Source organism: Ictalurus punctatus, chromosome 24 (genome assembly GCF_001660625.3).
Source record: "Ictalurus punctatus breed USDA103 chromosome 24, Coco_2.0, whole genome shotgun sequence".
Lineage (NCBI taxonomy): Eukaryota > Metazoa > Chordata > Actinopteri > Siluriformes > Ictaluridae > Ictalurus > Ictalurus punctatus.
In genome coordinates this window covers 14975484-14999248 of record NC_030439.2, presented here as the reverse complement: position 1 = coordinate 14999248, position 23765 = coordinate 14975484, and the positions used below count along the sequence as shown (strand labels likewise).

The following is a 23765-nucleotide window of genomic DNA, read 5'->3' as shown; positions in this document are numbered from 1 at the left end:
TCAACACTGACTATATGGATAGTTTAAGGGTAATGATGTCATTATAGATGATCAGATTAGTGAGATTAGCATGAATTGAGTTCTTTTACACACTCAATCAGTGCATTTATTGCTGCCATTTGATTACCTCACTATATTATCACATTTTGTTAAATTATTGTTTTCTGATGCTGGAAACAGGTTTTGAATGGATGCTCAAAATACGATCTAATGTGAGGATCGCATAAACAGTTTAGAAACTGTTTACACTCAGTAATGATGTCATAGAGATGTTTATAAATACTTCTTTCCCAAGACTATTAAGGCTTATCATGTATATAGCCAATCACATGCACAAAAAATAAGTCATGTGCACATTACACACATTAAAATAAAGCAATAACGCACTAAGCCAAGAAAACTGTTTGTAATCACACCTCCTAGCCAATTATGGTGGCCATCCAGAATAGAAAACATAAGGCTACCAGAAGGTTTGCCAAAATGTATTCAAAAAAGCACATCCAACTCATTACACCATGTGACTTGGTGCAAAGTATTGCTTACGTGTTTCATGCAGCTTTGCTATCCTACACATCTGTGCAATTCAATATGGAACGACTTATCACCAGACTGCTATGGGTCATATCATTTCCACAGGTATGCACGCACACACACACACACACACACACACACACACACACACACACACACACACACACAAACAGAGTACTCTCACATGGAGTCCATAACAGAAGTTAGAGGCTCTAGTACCTTTGTATTTCTCTCTGACGTTCTCATAAGCTTGCACAAAGCACAGCTCCTCCACATGTCCAGACAGGCTGGCTGGATTATACATGGCCTTAAGGTCAGGTCAGCACAAATTTCTTCCTTTTACTTTTCTCTTGTTCTCTGTGTCCTTCCTCAGTCAGACGTCCCTCCCTGTCAGCTGGGCTGTATACAGAGGAGTGTGTGTGTGTGTGTGTGTGTGTGTGTGTGTGTGTGTGTGTGTGTGTGTGTGTACGATGTCCCCCTGCACTCACTCAACACTGAGTGTATGTGTGTGTTGCTGTTCACAGCATTGGCTTCCAGTCCAGACCACCAGTACCACTCCCCTTCTAAGCTTGAGAAATACCAACCCACACACACACACACACACACACACACACACACACACACACACACACACACACACACAGACCCTCCTTTTAAAGGCCCACACACTAGATGAGAGTGAAAAGCTGATTTCTAAGAACAGCTCTATCAAGGCCAGTATGAAAGCAGACATACTAACCTCAATCCATGTTAACCCCAAGAACACAAAAAACTCAGTACATGACTAACCTGATCACAACAGATTAATCTTTACAAATAAAGACAAGCTAGAGAGTGTTGCCAGATGGTACACAGTCTATCAAAGAAGTACTGGCACCCTCCATTAATATAGGCAAAAAATATTATATAAAATTTAAAAAATAATAATAATTTTTTTTTTAAATGCACACAATGATTAACATATATTATAAATACTTGCTTTTCTCTAAACATATTCTCATAACAAAAATTCTCTTTTTTCATGGATTTTCTCACATAAAAAATTATTGGCACCCCTTAGGTATTATTAAAATATACAAAATATACAATTTTGAAATATATATATATATATATATATATATATATATATATATATATATATATTATATAATATAATATAATATAATATAATATATATATATATATATATATATATATATATATATATATATATATATATATATATATATATATATATATATATATATATATATATATATACACACACACACATAATTCTCAACTAATCTATAGATCATGGAAGACTACGATTTAACAGAAATTTTCCATGATAGTGTTGGTGATTAGCTGATGACTTGAATTAAGCGTGTCACACTATACTATCAGTTGCTGTCATTCGGACAAAATGGGGTATAAACATGAGGTTGCACACATGTAAATTACCGTCATCATCCATTACCAAAATTAAACATAAGGAGCTTTCAACACAAAAGGAACACATGGTTGTTCAAAGGTGCAAATCAGGTAATGGATATAAAAATACATGAGCAGTCTAAAGCACAATCAGGGCCATAATGAACAGTTGGAAATTTGCCAGAAAAAAGACACATTGACCAGTGGTAAGAAAGATGGTGAGAGTGGGAAAGAGGAGCCCAAAAATCACAGTTTTACAACTGAACATTTTAGTCCTTATGGTTGTCAAGATGCCACCTCCATAACAACACAATGTCCGACAGAGTTGCAGGAAAGAAGCTCTTCCTGATACCATCTCAAAAAATATAATAACTAAATATCACCACATGCCAAGGGAACTACAATAATAGTGTGTTGTGGTCATATGTGATCAGAATCACACATTTTGTATGCAAAGAAAAGCCCCCAAACCCATTGAAAAATATTTGGGGGTGGTTTTCTGACCATTTGGGGCTGTTTTGCTGGTAGTGGTCTAGGGGATCTTGAAAAGATCCTATAGGCAGCATAAATTCTGCTAAGTCGCAGGATATTTAGCCCAAAACTAAGTAGACTCTGCTAGAAAGGCAAGATTAATTTCAAATAAAATCTTACAGATTATATATCTATAATCTTACAGATATTTATATTACAGATAAATTTCCAAACAAAATTATTCTTCTTTCCAAAATTATTCTTCATGTAGAAATGCATGCAATTTTTTTGTTAAAAAAAAAAAAAAAATTATTAACAAAAAATTATTTGTTTGTTTAAAAATTGACGTTCACTTGAAATTCAATTGTAAAATAAAAAGCTATTTAAAAAAAAAAATCCATTCCAAACACTGCCAATTTCGTTGGCTAAATTCAGATTCAAATTAACATCTGAGCACTTCAGGAAAACAACAAGAATCATTTAAATTTTTTCCATTTCAGTGAATCAGCATTCAAGGAATGCACCTCCTACAAATGCGCAGGTGACAAATAAACCTTTGAGTCTTGAATCTTGATCTGTCTCACCATGGTGAATCTCAATTTGATGCAGTGAATCTGAATTAACAATACATTGTGCCACCAAAATGAGGTTCAATTTTATAAATCTGATCTTTCTTTTTGCTATTAAAACTGACAATCAACTTTCAATTCAATTTTATTTGTATAGCGCTTTTTACAACAGTCATGGTCTCAAAGCAGCTTTACAGAAATATATAAACACGGGATACAGATTTTAAGTGTGTGAATTTATGCCAGTTGAGCAATCTGGTGGCAACTGTGGCAAGGAAAAACTCTCTAAGATGTTAAGATGAAGAAACCTTGAGAGGAAATGGACTCAGAAGGGAACCCATCCTCATCTGAGGATAACAACGGATAGTGTGAAAGCAAAGGAAAGTTCATTATGGTTTTTATATGAAGTCTGTGTGTTGAACTAGTCCACTGTTCAAAGGAGACCCGAGTGCAAAACTGCATGTGGTAATTGCAGTCCCAGGGCCATAGTAGCAACCGTAGTCCCAGCAACCACAGTGAGAATGTCCATGTGGACATCAACATCTTATAAAAATCAATCACATGAACTGAGATTTCCTGAAAGGAAGCTCTTGTCACTAAACGTTAGAGGTGTACCTTTGGACTGGGATCTCACAGAACTCTTAAACAATCAGATATGCTCATGAGACAAAATGCTGTCTCGGGCATTTCCCGCATTTATTCACACATCCTTCGTAACTGCTTTATCCTATTTATAGTCACTGAGGTTTACATGTTTAATTTGTTTAGACTTTGGAACACAGAACCAACTATGTTGGGTAGAAACGTGGTGCAGCAGGTAGCATTACCACTTCACAGCTCCAGGCTCCCATGTTCTATCTTGAGCTCAGGTTTCTATCTGTGTGGAGTTTCTGTGCATGTTCTCCCCCTGTCCACAAGCGTCTCCTCCGGGTTCTTCAGTTTCCTCCCACATCCCAAAAGCATGCCAGTAGGTGGACTGGCTAAGAAATTGCCCCTAGGTATGAATGAGGGTGTGATTGTGTGTGTGCATGGTGTCCTGCAATACACTGGCATCCCATTCAGGGTGTATTTCTGCCTCACGCCCAGCGTTCCCAGGATAGGCTCTGAATCCACAGAAAGCCTAGCCAGGAATAAGGCAATTACTGAAATTGAATGAGTGAAAACCAACTAAGTTATTTATAACATACCACAAGCAGGTTCATACCATAATAATAACCACAAATCAAAATGGCCAGGATTGTTCAAACTTTCAGCAGGATCTGGAAGATTGGTTACATTTCCTGCGGGAGTGGGTGGAATTGATGAAATTGTCTGTGGAAGGAGGATGGATTGGTCAAACTTCCTGCTGGAGTGGATGGGATTGGTCAAACTTTGTGAGATCAGGGTTGTTTGGTCAAACTTCCTGCTGGAGTGGGAGGGACTGGTCAAACATTCTATGGGAATGTGCAAGATTGGACAAACTTTTTGTTGGAGGGGGAAGGATTGGTCAAATTTTCTGCAGGGTAATTCCTTTGGGAGCAGGCAGGACTGGGGAAAACACAGTCCTGTGCACAACGCTACTTAACAATGCTCTATTCACTATTAACCCCAATCTTGTAAGACTCATCACCTTTAAAACCTTTAAATAAATAAGTCATTCTATGTGAACGAGGTCAGAAAAAAGTACAATTTAACAACAATGCACATTACACTCACATTTATATGACCATGATATTCTCTATCAATGTTATAGTCACCCAATCCAATAGTTTCTGTTCCAGGGGACATATACTGTTGACTTAGCAAATGTATCTTGCAGTGGATTTTATTATTTTATTTAGTGGAATCCAGCCTGTCCATCTGGCAGCTTTATGTGATATAATTTAAACATTCCCAAACAGCTTAATTATGCCTCATATATCTGTTTGTTTCAGCATTTCGCAGAATTCTCGCCAAGTACATAGTAAAAACAGCCATGTGAGCTATTAATCACTCAGGGATTCAGTTCAAACTGCTTTTGGCTGAATCCAAAAATGGATTCAATTCTACACGCCAGTGTTCAGCCACTCAGGGCCTATAGAGTCTCATGGGAACCACCAAGAGCCAAATCTGCTCAGCATTTCAGCTATTAGGCAGCAGTGTTGCTTTCCCTTAATGCAGAGTGATGAGAAATGTTGTTCTAGTAGCTTTGGAAAACTTGACTTTGGAAAACTGACATGGCATGCCAAGTTAAACATAATAACTGGTTTTGTAAGCTAAATTGTAAAATGACAAAAATTTGTAAAAGTTGTTGGTATTTGGATGTATTGATGCTTTTTTTTTTTTTTTTAATTAAAGACGAGTTTTTTTTAAAGGACAAGGAATAAATATTTACCTAAGGGGTGGAGTTCTATGTAAGTACTTCAGTGTGTTCAACACTGAGATGCTAATCTCTACCATGGTACAACTACTGTAATGCAGTTGAGAGGGTATATATAGATGCGTTATAGCTTAAGCTATAAACTCAACCGAAAGCCACTGCAATAAAAGAAAGTGCACAAAAAGGTTGAACAGTGAAACATTCACACACCTTTCAAGGTCTAGTGGATTAACAGGTCATTTAGATGGTCTCATTCAAATGCCTTCAAAATCTTCAAAAGCAAAAGGTTTTCTTCACAAGCAGCAGTCAAATTTCAGCAATAAATCTAAATTAAAATGCTTCATTAGTTACTCTAGTTCAAAATAACCCTAAACGTGCTCTTGGACTTTAAAGGGTATGATGATTTTAAAGCCCCGGTGTGAGCAGCTCTGGAAAGCAGCTACTGCACAAGCCAGGAAACTTTAAATGTTTAAATCTAAACCACATTTCTGCCCATTGACACAGTTGCTTAAGCTACTGACCCCATGTGGTGACAGCAAGTAACAGATTTTACAAGCGACATGAAAAGGCCTTAGCTACTGAGGAAGGGGAACAAAACAGTGCTGTGTTTTGTGACTACATTTGAAATGATTTCCATCATTATTAAGACCACCATCACAGACTCACAAAAGACCTAAGATATAGAAAGTTATAGAACAGGCAGAGAGTAAATAATGAATAAATAATTGATCAGACATCTGAATTTTCATTGCTTATCAAGCATGGATCAGGGCTATGGACAATAAAGTAATTTCCGCATGACAGTATGAATCATGAAGTTATTGAGAATAATTAGTCTAAACAATTTTATTCCAAATATAGTCCAGGAGTTCCCCATTTTTTCACACGTTTGTATTTTCCCTGCATTAATATTACTGATCAAATCAGCTGCTTTAAAGAGGCCACTATGGCAACTAAGGAAACCTGTGGAGTTTGATTGTTATACCGACACTCTACATACAGGTCATTAATGGCATGGTTCTACTTGTTCTATAATTTCATATGTATTAAAATACTTAAAAACATACAAAAAGTCATTACAACTAATCAGTTATTTATAGGTCTATGCATGTTTAGTCATGCAGTTTTTTGTAAGGAGAAATAATGACTGCTGTTTGCATTCATATAGATCTGTCTTGCTATCAGTCAATAATAAATGTTACATTTATGCACTTACATGGCCCTAAATATCATAAATCTGAACTCTACATTGTTTAATATTCATTTGAAAATTATATTGCACCTTCCCTTTTCAAGAATAATAATCAACATTTTTCATATGTAAGCAAGTATTGATATTACATAAATACATACTATAGACCAAACACGCCAAAACAGCAGGAAATGGTTCACTGCTAGATTCAGCTTGTACAAGATCTCCCACAGGACGGCCTGTTAAAAGGAGGAGTTGGAGAAACCACTAAGTGTCTGTCTGTAACAGCACCAGAAAGAGGTGAGGAAAAGCATACCATTCAAAATTTCACTGACAGCTTCAGTTGATAAGAAATCCACCCACTGTGCTTGGGAGGGATGGCACAGAGTGGAACCTGTCTGTGCCAAAATGCATGAAGATATTGATATCGGAGTCATAGGTATGTGGGGGGAAAAATTAATTTATGGCAGTATAGAAAAAATAAAAATTAGGTTCACTGGCATGTCGTAATTCTGATATATTGCCAAGGTCTACTTTAGGCATTTAATCAATGTATTTAAGATATCGTATTTTGATTACATCCAATTAAATGACAAAAAGATTGTGAATGGCTATAAATATAAATGTATTTTAAGGTATTTTTGAGATAAATGTTCATAGCTTGCACTTTAGGGGATTATGCTGGAATAAAAATTTCAAATAAAATAAAAATATATCAAATACGGGATGCGGGTGTGTGAATGGTGCTCTGTGATGGACTGACGTCCCATCCAGGGTGTATTCCCGCTTCACCTTTCTTTTTTTTCCCCAGCTGCCCTCAGGTATTGCTCATATAAACTATGATGATATAAGCAAGGATAATATCAATTACATTTTTGGCATCTGATCTAAAATTGATGTTCTCCTAGTAAGACTCAGCAAGACATCTCATTGAGCTTCTGTTGCCAAGTTATGTGAAATGACACATGAGTGATGTTGGTAGGCTCTAGGACAATTGGTGTCTTATGTTCAGGCATGATCTGTTGTGTCAGTAAATAAAGAGTAAAGCCTATGTGGGAGAAACCATGAACTCTAAATAAGGAATAAAACACAAAGCAGCATACTGGTATAGGAAAATTTATCAATACTGGGATGGTATGATGAGCTGTTTTGACCAGTGTTTTGTTCCTCTTATACCACAGAAATTTTCCAGGTATGACATTTTTTTATTTATTAATGAAAGACACATTGTACTTTTGATTATGATCCTGATTCTTCAGTGGCACCTTGGGGATTTCATACTCTCTTGGAAGTAAATGCTACATATACATATACATAAGACTTTCGAATCTCTCCTCAAGAAAATGTAAAAACAAAGACAGCAGTCAGTAGCTCTCAGGGAACAGCACCTCTAGGCAAACAAGAGGCTAGGTACAACACCAAAGAAAACATTCTCAGTAAACACATGCACACACACCTAGTGCCTACTTGGTTTTACACCATGGCGTGCACTGTGCATACAAAATACTGAATATGTTGACATAGGACATGTTATATACTGAATCATGCAAGTATTGTGTGCTTTAGGTACACAATGTCACCCCACAGCCATGCAACCTTAGGACTCATTCATGCTAGCTGTTATGAAGGCCATTTTGAAATGTCTAGCATCAGTACATAAAAACTGGACATGTGGTCAATTAATATAATAATTTAATTACACTGTTTTAATACTGTTCCAGTCAATAGCTTTACTATAAAACATTTATCATTACATACAGGCCCATAGCGATTAGAGCAGGTGTATAAATTGATGTTTATGATAAAATCCTTGCGAACTGTGAAATTTCAGAATTTCATAGAAATAGTGTTGTGTTTTACCACCACCACAAGCAGTGTGTTATGCAACGTTACAGTAACAAATTTGTAATCTTTCATGTTGTTGTTAGTTCTGTTGTCAGTTAGTTTCACTACAGCTGCATCCAGAGGTGGAAAATACTGGAGTAACTGTAATTTGTTACTGTACCCAAGAATTATTTTGAATTATTTTTACTTTATTCAAGTATTTTTAAAATTGAATACTCGTACTATTACTTAAATAAATTTACAAGAGAGAAAACACATTATTTTACTCCTTAATTTTTAAATTTGACCATAAAAGTACTTATTACACATTAGCTAGTTGGGTCTGTAATTTAGCTAGTTAGGTTTTGTAAATTAACTGGTTAATTAGCTAGCTAGCTAGCTAGGGTTTTTAAAATTAGCTTCTGTTGGTAATGTGCCAATTAGATATTAGGATTAGAGAACCAGCAAACCAAATTCTAGGTTTGTCTGAGTTAGCAGAATGTTTTGCTTATGACTGATTGCTTAGCAAATTAGCTAGTCATGCAGGGTTGGAAATGATGAATTTGTGGTCAGCTCTTTTCATCAGTTATAAAATATAAAATATTTACATTTTACATATGAATGCTTGTATATTAAGATTTGCTTGTACTGGAACTAAAGAGCACAAACCTGTTCCAGCATGAGAATGTCCCTGTGCACAAAATGACCCTGACTCAGACCTCCTCTTACCTGCGATGCGGATGACCGCTCTCTCAGCAGGGTCCAGAACATCTCCGGATGCAGATTTGGAACGTTTGACACGCTGGTGCTTGGCCAGATTCCAGGGCAGGGTGTCTCCAGGGAAGGTTGAGGAGCACAGCTCGCTTCTACTCTCCTCTGATGCAGACCTCTCCCGGAGACGTGGACGAGGAGTCACAGACATTGCCTGCAACAAGGTTACAACAGATTAAGACTCTTCGGTATTCATGTTTTTTTATATGTTTGCTGAAAAGGTTTAGACAGCACTCTCCACCATCACCATCAAAACATCAGGGGGAATATGTATTGGAAGAATGATGTTCATCACTCCAGTACTTTTCCAGAGACTTGTACAGTAGAGTCGATGCCAAGGCACACTCAAGCTGTTCTGCCAGCTCTCTGTGGGCTACTGTGAGCTGACTCAGCAAAACCAAGCTGAAAAACTCAGGAAACACTTATAAAGCAGTTATAAATGTTTAAAAATCTACAGCCAAATAAGAGGCTCATTTACAGAGCATTATACTTCATCACTGTGTGCAACTAAATACTGTTTTTTTCCATCAAGTCTCATTTGACTCATTTGTGATAATGCAATGCAAACTATTGCTTTTGCACTTATTACTGCAATACTTACTCTTACAAAACGCACAACAGAATGGTCCTATTTTTATAAGAACAAATATTATTGTGTCATTAAATAATACATTTAAGTTGTTATACAATTGTGCCAAAAAGTTTACATACCCTTTTTGTAGAATCTGCAAAATCTTAATACTTTAAATAAGAGGGATCATAAAAATCCAGTGTTGTTTTTTTTTATTTAGTACTGTCCTGGATAAGCTATTTCACATAGCAGATGTTTACATATAGTCCACAAGACAAGGTAACGACAGACCGTATTAAGAATCAAGGGTGTGTAAACTTTTGAATGGGGTAATTTTTTATAAATTCAGCTATTATCTTGTCTTGTGGACTATATGTAAACATCTGTTATGTGAAATTGCTTATTCAGGACAGTACTAAATAAAAAACAACACTGGATTTTTATGATCCCTCTTATTTTGTTAAAAGTATTAAGATTTTGCAGATTCTACAAAGGGGTATGCAAATGTTTGAGCACAACTGTGTAGACACACCTCCAAAATTATTTTCATCTTTCATAATGAGCAAAAATGATGACAGAAATTTCCCACTCGAATAATCAGAGAACCACTCACCTTTAGTGGTTCTCAATAGTATTTTCTCTCAAAAACAAATGCAGCAAAGTTATTAATACTTAAATATCATTTAAAATGAATGCAAAAACTTGGATCCAGCAGACACATGATTGCGGATTTGTACAAGTCAGGTAATAGACATAACAATACCACTGTCACGCTGTAGTAGTTAAAATACTGCCGGTAAACATGCACATGAGTAACTCTCTATGGGTGGCTTCACTAAATATTGATGGTGCGGTGCCAATAATTCTGAAACCTTGCACTATATAAGAAACAATTTTTGAAATAAAACTATACAGCGACCAGGCTGAAAAGATCACTCATTGCATGCAATATTCATTTTCATAAAAGGTGCCAATAATTCTGGAGTTGAGTGTAATATTTCCATTAGCTGGGAAAATGGAGGCATGGGAGGAAGTCTTTTTTTTCCCATCTTATGTAACTCCTACAATAAATTAAAGATGGAAATTGCTGAAAGAGGTACTGTGGGCTTTACTACCAAGGCTTTCCACTGTGACTTCTCTCAGACTGAGAGACAGTGTGGCTTTCAAACTGTGGCTTACACCACGTACATATTCTAATTATGTAATTCAGTAATTAGCAGCGGTAAGTGAATGCCTAAAATGAATGTTAGGAGAAATGATATGCATTCGGTACAAATGTCTGCTTTCAGTTCAAATTATTTTCTACTTAGTACATTATTTCACTTTAAATATGCTGATCAACTTGAATTGGTCAACGCTGATACTGATCAACTTGAATTGGTCAACGCTGCTGAATGCTGAACTCCAAATGGTCAGAAAGTGTTGATTAAGTTTCTACCACAGCACAGCCAGGGCATATATTAATAATATATATGAATTAAGGTTTATATTAATACACTTGTTTTAATGTAATCATTTCCTTAGTAACAACTAAAGAGGCACTTGTATATAGGACACTCTATATAAACAAACAAAAAAAGTGTGTAATTGTTCACATGGTAAAGTTTTCTCTAAGTGACATTTATTTAGTATTTTGTTGAAGAAGTCTCCAATGTCATCACGTTGCAAGAGTCTGAGGTAAAGTTGTATTTTTAAGTTTTCAGACACAGGAACACAGTTTGCTGTTTTTTTTTGTTTGTTTTTGTTTTTTGCTGTTTCCTGGTAACATGACAAGCTGCATTTATTCTGTCTTTTCAGCTGGTGAAGGTACAAGTCTTTATAGCTATTATAATGCAAGTCATATCAAGAACTTGTTTCGTGGATATTACACATTAAACATTAAACCTGACTATAAGTCGATAACATGTAGGTATGACATATGTTTTCGTATGACAAAAATTGTCAGCGTTAACAAATTGCTGTGATATAAGAAGAATAAACCCCTTCAGGATGTGCTGTGGAAAATATTCAGCTTCAAGGTGATAACAGTAACTCTGCTTCACACAACCCCATCACTGATTATTTTCCTGATAAAAGCACACCTGTCAGGGTTTATATGCAGTTACCTATTGATGAATTGACTATTGCAGGATTTGTATTCACATTTACATTTATTCATTTAGCAGACACTTTTATCCAACGCGACTTACAAATGAGGAAATACAAGCCAAGTGAAATATGAAGCGGAGAACAATACAAGTAGTGCTACAATACAAGATTTTTAATCCTAGAGAAGCAAAGTGTGCAGAGTAGAGGTGTAAGAGCCAGAGTAAGCTGTTTTTTGTTTTTGTTTGTTTGGTTGTTTTTTTTATATAATAATGCAGGGATCGACATTTTAGGGGTTAGTTAAGTGCTCACAGAAGAGGTGGGTCTTTAGCTGTTTTTTGAATTTATTTATTTATTAGCCATTTTTCTTGTTATCGCAATGTTGTCCATTACTGCTGAAGGTCGCAATATGCAAATGAGCTCCAGATGCTGAGCATCCGAACCAATCAGGGTTTGCTTCAGGTGAGTGTTGTGATGATTCAAGACTGTCACGTGGTCTGACGCAACTCATCTTGGTCTAACAAAGGCGGTTAAAACTTTACTGTAGAATTTGATAGCTACAGAAATAACAAGCTCCTAGACAAGCCCATACTGCTACATTAGGCTATAGCTACGTTATTTGGAAATAATAAAATCGTGATTGATAGACACTGAATATCAATTTGAGGCATCTGTCAACTGTTTCTAAATTGTAAATTGTAAACTGTAAATGGCCCGTCAGGAATGACCTAGGCTATTATTAACACTATTATTAACACTAAGTCATCATCCATAGCCCTTTGGGTAGGCTACACTGCGCAAAAATATGGCCATCATAACGCGCACGTGCAGTGATGCAGCAAAACCCAGGCGCGTTCCCGCATTCAAACGGAGAAACAGCGTTAAATCTTCACCCTGGCTGTCCACCTTCAGCCACGGACTACTAATTTAGCTTGATTTATAACCTCTAAATCTGTCACGGTGACACCTTAAAGCATCAAACCCTAACATCATGCTGTCAAACTTAATAAAGATCAGATGAGGCTGCGTCCTAAACCGCATCCGACCCGCACTACTGTAATAGCAGCTACTATTTTGACATGCACAGGTTACAGTATGCTATTTTGGCATATCTATTAATACATTTACAATTTAGGACGTGGTCTATAAATAGCATGCATCCCGTTTTCTACTTGAGCACCATTCATCACTGTGCGCCGCCTAATCAAATGTCTGTAATCAAAGATTTACCGGAAGTTGTTTGATAGGTGAGAATCCGCTGCGTCTGGTTTTGTACGGCTCAGCAGAGAATCACGGCAGTAAATGAAGCAGGGATGAGAGGATTACATGCTCCTGATGATGTAGACGCGCTCAATAGCGATATCACCTCCTAGAGCAGGACGCATGATTTACACCAGGCTCTGTCTCTATTCACCGGGATAGAAATGATAGACAGTGGAGCGCACTACTTTAGCTATTATACACAGCACAATGAGGCAGTCAGTTACACGACACTGAAGCAATAGAGTCTCTGTCTGATAAACTGCACACTGATGACCCTTACTCACTATAACCCTGCGCATTGCGTCAAAATTCCGATTCTCTGTCCAGCAAAGCTGCAACTGCATGGCTTCTTGCATAATTTGGACAAAATTACAGGTCATTTGCTAGATATGGGATAAGGACATGATTTGCAATATATTAAAGGGGTAGTTTGTCATTTTCAACACTTTTCTCTAGATATAATAATAATAATAATAATAATAATAATAATAATAATAATAATAATAATAATAATAATATACACTACACTGTAAAACCGGATAGTTCCTTTAAAATAAAAAAAATTGAGGGAATTAATTACCTCACTTTGGCTTCTTTAAGCCAAATACACTTAAACATAAGTTTGAGTTAAATTTTTGTTATATTTAAGTGAATTTAGCTTGAAGAAATTGATTTATCAACTTAAAATTTTTGAGGTAATTAGTTTCCTCAAATTTTTTGAGTTAAATTAACTTATCCGGTTTTACAGTGTATGGCACTGTTGAATTCTCAAAGATTATTGGTCAGAAGGTGTTGATACATTTTCTGTAACAGCACTGTAGGTACACGGTCAGTACTTCCACCTACAGTGCTGTGAAAAAGTATTTGGCCCATCCTGATATTGTCTGTTTTTGTGGACATTTCATACTAAATTGTTTAAGAAAGTAAAGGAAAATCTAAGATTAAACAAAGGCAACCTGAGTAAACACAAAATGCAGTGTTTTCTTAATAATAATAATAATAATAATAATAATAATAATAATAATAATAATAATAATGTTACTTATTGAAGCAAAAAAGTTATCCAGTATCAACTGGGCCTGTGTGAAAGTGTATTTGCCCCCATAGTTACTAATTCCCCAAATCTATGAAACTGCATTCATAATGGGGTTCAGCTGGACTAGACGCAACCAGGCCTGATTACTGCAAACCCTGCTCAATCAAATCAACACTTAAATAGAACTTTTTCAACAGCATGGAGTTGGTTAAAAGGTCTTACCCAGTACACACTGTGCTGAAGTTGAAAGAAATTTCAGAAATATGAGGAAGAAGGTGATTGAAATACGTCAGTCTGGGAAGAGTTACAAAGCTATTTCAAAGGATCTGGGACTCCAAAGGACCACAGTGAGTGCCGTTACCTCCAAATGGAAAAACTCGTCACAGTAGTGAACCTTCCTAGAAGTGAACCTTCCAAAATTCCTCCAAGAGCACAGCAACGACTCACCCAGCAAGTCACTGAGAGAGCCGAGTACATCATCATAGGAACGACAGGCCTCTCTTGCATCAATAAAGGTCACTTCATGACTCCATTATCAGAAAGACACTGGGCAAAAATGGCATCCATGGAAGAGTGGCGAGGTGAAAACCACTGCTAACCCAGAAGAACATTAAAGCACGTCTGAATTTTGCCAAATCACACCTTGATGATCCTCAAAACTTTTGGGAGAATGTTCTGTGGAGTCATAAGTGGAGCTGCAAGAGTCCTTAGTAGAACCAGAAAGTATGACCACATCACCCTATCTTATCTTTCTTCCCTCTGGACCTGCCTGATCCGTTCGGATGCCCTACCTCTGGATGGGGCTCTCATCAACTCCAATTCCACATGGACATTCTCACTGTGGTTGCTAGGACTACGGTTGCTACTATGGCCCTGGGACTGCAATTACCACATGCAGTTTTGCACTCGGGTCTCCTTTGAACAGTGGACTAGTTCAACAAAAAGACTTCATATAAAAATTAACTTTCCTTTGCTTTTACACTATCCGTTGTTACCCAGATGAGGATGGGTTCCCTTCTGAGTCTGGTTCCTCTCAACGTTTCTTCCTCATAACATCTTAGGGAGTTTTTCCTTGCCACCGTCGCCACCGGCTTGCTCAATTGGGATTCATTCACACACTTAAAATCTGTATCCTGTGTTTATATATTTCTGTAAAGCTGCTTTGAGACAATGACCATTGTAAAAAGTGCTATACAAATAAAATTGAATTTAACTGAACTGTTTGGAAGACTGGGTGCTTATTAAGTGCCTTAGTGCTTATTAATTCTTATTATCCGGGACCCCCCAGCCCTCCCTCAATTCGAACACTGGTAACAATTCATTCACAAGGACTTCCATATGATCCACGTAATCTAAAAGAATCACAATCAAAAAAATCAGGAACTACTGAAAACCATGTAGTAAAACTACAGATACTTAATGTTGTACTTATTATTTACAACACGCTCTACACGTTCATCCTTATGCTCCGCGCATTTTCTCAGCCGCTGTCTCATGTTTGTGAGGATTTTGCTATACATATTCAGATCAACATATTTGCTCAGCATATACTCATTGGCTCCTAACTTTAAACACACCCTGTAATAATAAACAAATTTTTCTATTCCAGCCTAGAAAGATAAGTTCCAACCAGATCCAGTGCAGAACTCCTCAGCTCAGCTCCGTAATAGGCAATTCAACTTTAAACACATAGAGTTGGGGTAAAAGCTGTCTACAGTACACTAAACAAAAAAGGTATTTCAAAGCACATCTTTTCTCAAAATACATCTTTTGAGCAAAAAACAAAAAAAAAACCAGCAAGAAATCAGTGATTTGAATTTGAGAAGTATATCTTCTGCTCTGAGACCTTGCCACCTCTGCATATATATCTATCTATCTATCTATCTATATCTATATCTATATATCTATATATCTATATCTATATATATCTATATCTATATATATCTCTAATATATATATATATATATATATATAAACTGCTCCTTTAAAACATGACATGGTTAGTGATTGGCCTGGATTAGACTCATCAGAAGAATGACATATTTTTGAAATCTCATGAACAACCCCCTGAAATTTTCACATTAAAACAGATATTTAGTGTTGAAAGGGTCCATTAGCATATTTATGTGATATACATATACATAAATACCAAACTTTTTGTTTCATGTAGACCTATACTTGCCAGATTTCTAGATATTCAATCCAGACTTTTGGGAGTGAAAAAGGTTCTTTTTTCACCACGATACTTACTTAAAAGATATTCTATAAATATTGCAATGTTCAATATCAATTTAGTTAGAATGACACAGAAGAAAAAAAAAACCCTGTGCACTATAATGTTTTAGTCAGTGTCTATGCCTGGGAAAATCTTGTATAAGAGGTTAACAAACCATTCAATGAAGACAAATAACTTGGTACAAGAAGGCATGGGCTTAACAGGAGGAGGGGTATGAGCCAACTGTGCATACCATCCAGCTTTAGTGCCAGTCTTGGTGCCAACTTCAAAAAACTTATTCCCTATATCAAGCCGTGCCTCCTTTTATTAAGATACAGCTGAATGTACAGAGTGTGATTTTGTCACTGACAAATCTGATGCACTGCTAGATAATTATTCCAGATTACATTCCCATTCAGTTATTAAGGAAGGGCAAAGGCAGTTTCAGCTGTAGTACAAGAAGGGCACTCAATATAACAATACAAACTGATGGCAGAAAAAGGATTAGTTTGAACATGAAGTTGAGCAAACTAAGTATACATTGATTAGAACAGCTGTTACAGATCCTAGATTATGTGTTTATCACTGCAAGCAATCAGCATTTTCACTTCATGTCTTAAAGAGACAGTTTGTAATTTTCAGAGCCCCCTGCTATAATGAGGCAAACTATAAATGCAAAGTTCAAGCCTTCCCTTTCCAGTCTCGCCCCACCGCCTCTGCTGAAGCTATGTTTACTCTTTTAGGAAAAGATCTGAGCAGCTCTGCTTTCTTGGGGCAGTCCTAATTTCTGGGCCAGAAAGCTATAAGAAGAATCCTAACAAGTCGATCCACAACATATCTTTGAGCTCCTATTGTTAAATGATTATTAAAAGGTATAGAAACAGTTTTAAAAATGATAAACTGCACTTTTAAAGTTGTGACCATTTGTCAAAAACATTTTTTATACAATGTCATGTATCAGCAGTATGACAGGTTCAGTTATTTATATTCTGCTTGCAGCATAGTGTAAATGAATGTATAGCAACATAAAAAGGATGAAGTTAAAGTAATTAGGTAAGATACATTTAGTTTGCTAAGTAGAGGTGAGAGGAGACTCACCTTCTCTGGAGATTCAAAGGTTATAGCTTCAGGTGCAATGGTGACCTTGAGGCGGCGTTTGTTCCTCTTCTTTACTGTGGTAGGGTTTTCTTGCTCCCCCTGTTTTTCCACCTTCTCCTCATTTATCACCTTCTGCTTCTCCTCGTTCACCGCTTTCTGCTTCTCCTCCTTCACCGCCTTCTGCTTCTCCTCCTTCACCGCTTTCTGCTTCTCCTCAGTCACCGCCTTCTGCTTCTCCTCCTTCACCGCCTTCTGCTTCTCCTCCTTCACCGCCTTCTGCTTCTCCTCCTTCACCGCTTTCTGCTTCTCCTCCTTCACCGCCTTCTGCTTCTCCTCCTTCACCGCCTTCTGCCTCTCCTCCTTCACCGCCTTCTGCCTTTCCTCCTTCACCGCCTTCTGCCTCTCCTCCTGCACCGCCTTCTGCCTCTCCTCCTGCACCGCCTTCTGCTTCTCCTCCTTCACCGCCTTCTGCTTCTCCTCCTTCACCGCCTTCTGCCTCTCCTCCTTCACCACCTTCTGCTTATCCTCCTTCACCGCCTTCTGCTTATCCTCCTTCACTGCCTTCTGCCTCTCCTCCTTCACCGCCTTCTGCTTATCCTCCTTCACTGCCTTCTGCCTCTCCTCCTTCACCGCCTTCTGCTTATCCTCCTTCACCGCTTTCTGCTTCTCCTCCTTCACTGCCTTCTGCCTCTCTTCTTTTAAGTCTTTCAGTCCTTTCTGCTTCTTCTCTTTCTTCTCCCCTTTCAATTCCATCTGTTTCTCCTGATTTGGAGGAGTTGCCAGCATGATCATTCCAACAATCCCATCATTAACCAAAGCTGAGGTGACACTTCTCTCCTTCTGCTTCTTCTTCCGCTGGAAGAAGAATGAAAACAAGGTATTCATTCCACTTGCAAAGAAACAATGTTTTTTTTCTGCAAAATCACTCCGCTAAACTGTTTGAGCTGAATGCGAGTGACCGTACAGCACAAGGGCAACACTGAGTTAACCACAAAGAGGTTTTAGCAATGAATTGTGTGGGTGCTTTTCTGCTGCCTACTTCCAAGATCACACAAAGGGCTTGTTGTTAGATGGCCAGTGACTGTGATTGGGGTTGTCAGGTAAAAAATAAAGCTTGGCTCTTTTCATTGCTACATTAGACAGAAAATCTGCATGCAAGATTGTATATTTATATTTGAACATCATTCATTCATATTCAGTAGCAAAAAAAACAACCAAACAAAAAAAAACAACACTTTATCTTAGTCAGGGTTACTTTGGCGTCTATCCTGGGAATGCTGGGTATATTATGGGATTACACCCTGGATGAGATGCCAGTCCATTTCAAGGCACCATGTATCATGTACATTCACACCAAGGAGCAATGTAGAGTAGTCAATCCACCTACTGGCATATTTTGGGACAGTAGAAGGAAACCAGAGAACATGGAAGAAACCACCATGGACATAGGAAGAACATGCAAAACTTTGTGCCACCATTTAACAAAGATTCTTTTTACAGTGGGGTCCAAAGGTCTGAGAGCACTAGTGAAAATTCATTTTGCATTCTTTTCTAATTTAATACTACAGATTTCATTAAGTGAAAAGTAGAATTTCTGACATTATATTTTATATATATATATATATATATATATATATATATATATATATATATATATATATATATATATATATAAAATGCATGAAATTCAGTGGTTCTCAGTATTTGGTACGTCCCCTTTTTGCTTCAATGTCAGTGTGCACTCGAGCTGATATGAACTCCACAAGTGTATGACCCATTTTAGATCAAATCCATCAGAGGATCATCTGAACACATGCGTCATTACAAGAGTTTAGGCATGAGGAGAAGCTGATCTTTTGTATAAAGTTATGGTCAATATCTCAAATTTGCTTACATTTGTATAGGGACCTAGAAATAGTGCAGAACCTTTCATATGAATATTCCAGACACTGAACATTTACATTCTTTGTATTAAATATTATTAAATATAAAATATTATTTTTAAAAATTTTCTAAAACCTTCTGCTTATTTCCAATTTTAAATAATTAAATTTAAAAAATCCAAGATTTTCAACTTGGTCTCAGAATTTGGACCTCACTGTATAATTATTTTACAAGCCTTTTCTGCAATGACCTTCAATGCAGAGACCTAGAAAATCATTAACATCCATTAACTACTACTTCGGGAATATGGAAGTTGATATAGACTGATCTAGGGTGAGTTTTGCTTATGTAACTTCAATTCCCACCAAGACATTGTGCAGAAATTACAAAGCCGTGTAACACTCCTGAGTGTAACATTCCTGAGTACTGGCACTATCTTGCACACTTGGTCAGTTAGTGGGAATACAGTCATGTATCACTACTTATCACAGCGGTGATTGCCTTATAATAGTGGCTTAATTATTTTTGTGTTGTTTTTATTGTAGGTAATAGATAATAGGTTTTAGTGTTCATAAATACAGTTCTACTCATAAGTTTACATACCCTTGGCAGAATTTATACGAAGTAGCCAAACATAACATTTATGGTTGTTACTATAAAGCTCACTTTTTGTCTCATCACTCCAAATTACTATATTCCAGAAGTTTTGAGGTTTCTCTAGATGCTGTTTGGCATATTGCAAGTAGGCAGCTTTATGGTGGCAGCATAAAAAGGGTTTTTTTTCTTCTGTCAACTCTTCCATGCAGTCCATTTTTGTTCAAGCATCTCCTTATTGTACAGTCAAAAACAGCCGCCCCACTTTTTTCAGATAAGCCCGTATTTTGGTATAGAAGTTGCTTGAGGGTTTTTCTGTGCATATCATACAATGTTGCTGGAGGTTGTGTCAGAAATCTTTCTTGATCCTGCCATGACTTGGTATCCACAGAGCCACTTCTTTATCTTCAATTTGTTTGAATAGCTTTGTTTAGCATGTTCTAATTTTTGGATATAATTTTTTTTATAACCTAATTTATATAATTAAATTACTTTCTCTTACAGATCACTTACAGCTCTTTTATTTCCCCCATATTTTAGTATCCAGTAAATTCAATGCAGGCATAGACTAAATGCACAAGATTTCCTTAATAACTAAGAAACACATTGACTGTTCATGCACATACACTGATTACAATCCAAGACATGTGAAGATTCTTAAACTTCACAGTGATCTCAATATCCTTGAGTAAATATTAACAGGTTCAAAATACAAAGGTATGTAAAGGGTATGTTTTAACGAGGGTCATTTGTGTAATTTCCATTATTATCATGATTAAAATAATACATGGAGATTTCTGTGGTGGCTTCATCTGAGAACTATACCTAAATAAAAGAAATGTGTTTTGTATGATCACTAATACGTCTTAAAAAAAGATAAACATCTTACAGATTCTGTCAGGGGTATGTAAACTTGAGATATACATAAAAGTTAACAGCTGTATCAGTGTGTTCAGTGTTTGTATGTATTACAATAAATAAAAATGATATAATCAATTATATAATGAATGTATTTATAAACAACTGATGAAGGACTTTTGTCCAAACTTTGTGTACTGTACTTAACCATCTACGATAATTAATCTAGTACTCCCTGGATGTAAACAATGTATACGTTAAGTTCGTTAATAACGTTCACTGATTCAATGGCTCATTACTGGCCTCTAGAGGCTGCTATCTACTGTGCATTATGAATTGAAATGCTGTAAGTACAACTAGGCAAAATACGTGGTTCAAAATACCTGCACTCATAAAATAATAATAATAATAATAATAATAATAATAATAATAATAATAATAATAATTTGCCAGAAGCCTCCCACTACAAAAACATGCATTCCAGAGAAAAGACAAAACACTAAGTGTAATTATAGGTTTAAAGTTATTATATTTTTTGAGTTACCTGACTTTGATGCTTCGTCTTTGAGCTCTTCTTCATGGCTGGAATCAAAAAAGGGAAATTCAAACAACCATATGTGTAGACATACAAATGCTCAGAGCACAAGCAGGATCAGAAATACAGAACTTATATTTGCCTGGATGTAAAGGGAAGAAGGGGAAGCAACATTTGTGAGGCCAACATATACAACCAGAGCACAAAGTTAAACAAAGAAGGCTGCTGAGATCAGGCTTGTTTTGGTACAGCTTGAGGAAAGGCCTCAGGCTTGTTCCTGACCCACAGCAACAACCTGGATCTTCTTTAGAATATTCATCATCTACACTCAGCGTGTGAAGGCCTGTCACCTGTAGAGGCCCTGCATTTAATAGACACACTTTTGTTATAAAGGTTTATCTCAATATTCGCTACTGATATGGAGGCACTCAGTATACAAAGAGCTACATCCTAATAAAATAGCTGCATAAAGGTGAAAGGATCTTGAAAATGGACACTGATTGACACCGGTCTATTGTACATATTTCATTGTATTTGAACCAAAATGTTTACTTCACATTATGATTTTATTTTTATTTTTGTAACTTGATGCCATTGCAAATAAGAGCCTAGAAGACGCAACACATCGAGAAATTAAAGGATTAAATTGATGCAATATCTCCAGCCTGCTCTTAAAGAGTATGCGGACTTTCCAGAGCTCCCCTTATTAATAAACATTAATAATCAGGTTCTTCAAGATGATCAAAATATTTACTTTTTGCAGATCAGACATGGAAATGCCTGCTTTAAATGATTTCAAGCTGCACCATAGTTACATTTATTACATTACATTTGCAGACCACCATTTTAGAATGTTATTTCATTTTTACATTCATACCTGTACAGTCTAAAAATAATGATGTCTTTGGGGTTTTTTTCCCCCCAATTATGCATTTTTAAGTGCAGTTTGGACTAAAGAAACTCGTGAAGACAACTACTTCTGCTGATAATTTTTTGTTGCTGCTGTATTTTTGTTATCCCTGTGAGAAGGTACCTGTTGTCTGCTGCTCACCAATTTCCAGCAATGTTTAATGTTATATTAATGAAGAAATACTGGTGATGACTAAAGATAGATTCAAAGCTCCAAAATGCCATGCAGTTAAAAGACAGTTAGGCTGTGTTAAAGCAGAGACTCAACTCTGCTAGTTGGAAATCTATGAAATGGCAGGCATGATGATGATGTTAATGGTGACAGAATTGAAGCTTTTGGAAGCTGATCTGTTTGAGCAGGGTGTACAGATGAGCTTGACAGTTTGAAGGCCTAAAGCTCTTCAGCACCAGAAGCCAGGTGTAAATCATTATAGTGATACCACTATCAACAGGTAGCCAAAGTGAAACAGATACATAGGCTATCGATGAAAGAAAAACAAAGAAACCAAACAAAAGAAAGCTGAGTCCTAAAATAAATCAAAATCAAATACTGATATGCATGTCATTCAGGGTGGATTTTTTTCCTTTTCGAAGCTTTCAACATCTTGTCAGTAGATTTTTTTTTTTTTTTTTTTTTTTTTTAGAAACCTGTAATGAAGTGGTGGGCATGGTAGTGTGTGATTTGAAGGTTTGAAAAACGCCCCCTGAAAATGTCAACACCAAAAAATAATGTGACTGGAGCTGCACATAAACAGCCTGCACAGACCTGACCACATTGTGCAGCCCAGGCCAATAAACAAGCCGCTCTTTACGGAAAATGGAAAACATTACCCTGGAAACCGGCACAACTTTGGATGAATGGAAACGGAAACTCTTCCCACTTTGAGTTATTTCTGCAGTAGCTTATATTATGCCCTTAGTTTTTTTTTTTTTTTTTTTTTTTAAGGATCAGTGTTTTGTGAGTCATTTCTCCTCTGGGCGCCGACAGGGCGAGGGACTAAAGCTCCATTGTGCGTTTTATCAGCTGATTCAAATGTGCTTAAAGTAAGGAAAGCTGATTTCAGATGCAAGAAGGAAAGCAGTTCTTACCTGAGAGGTATCTCTCCAGAGGAGACACAGAGCTGCGAGCCTCCCAGCAGCAGAAGAACAAGCTCCAAACTAGCAAAGTGGCCAGAACCAGAGCCAGAACCCAGACCAGCCGGGCCGGAGCCGGGTACGCCAGGACCCAGTCATGTAACGCATTCATTCTCAAGTGCTAATCTCTAGCTTGTCTTTGTATGAAGCTACTGATCAGTGACACATCGGCACAGCCAGATGCGCAACAGCTGTGCGAGATCGAGCCCACAGCCCACGTCAGCTCTGCTGGGAGAGTGAGCGCGCGCAGGCACGTGCGTTCCGTTCCCCGGCTCAGGAGCGCGCGGGCTCCTGTCTCTCTCTCTTTCTCTCTCTCTCACACACACACACACACACACACACACACACCCTCTTATGTTTTCTCCCTCGGTCTCAGCACCCTGTCTGCTAATTATAAGGCGCTTTAACATGGGCCATAACTCAACAGCCCAGTGTTTTTGAAAGGTTGGTGCACGTTTGGAAATATTCGCAATT

General features: G+C 37.1%; 1 protein-coding gene across 7 annotated transcripts in view; it reads right to left on the bottom strand.

The window, feature by feature from the left end:
- The window catches only part of pleca (plectin a), a 115494-nt gene extending 91962 nt beyond the window's left edge, over positions 1–23532 (bottom strand). For 4 of the 7 annotated variants that reach the window (XM_047150656.2, XM_047150658.2, XM_047150657.2 and 1 more), the window contains exons 1-4: positions 23247–23532; positions 21258–21295; positions 17378–18232; positions 9068–9263 (exon numbers count right to left, since the gene is read on the bottom strand). In XM_047150656.2, coding sequence (XP_047006612.2) covers positions 9068–9263; positions 17378–18232; positions 21258–21295; positions 23247–23403 — 1246 coding nt within the window. In that variant the 5' untranslated portion in view covers positions 23404–23532. Of the gene's footprint in view, positions 1–750; positions 1014–9067; positions 9264–12995; positions 13102–17377; positions 18233–21257; positions 21296–23246 lie in introns of those variants that run through there. The other 3 variants (XM_017454211.3, XM_017454212.3, XM_047150659.2) reach the window with 2 other exon arrangements.
- Between the last annotated feature and the right edge of the window lie 233 nt (positions 23533–23765).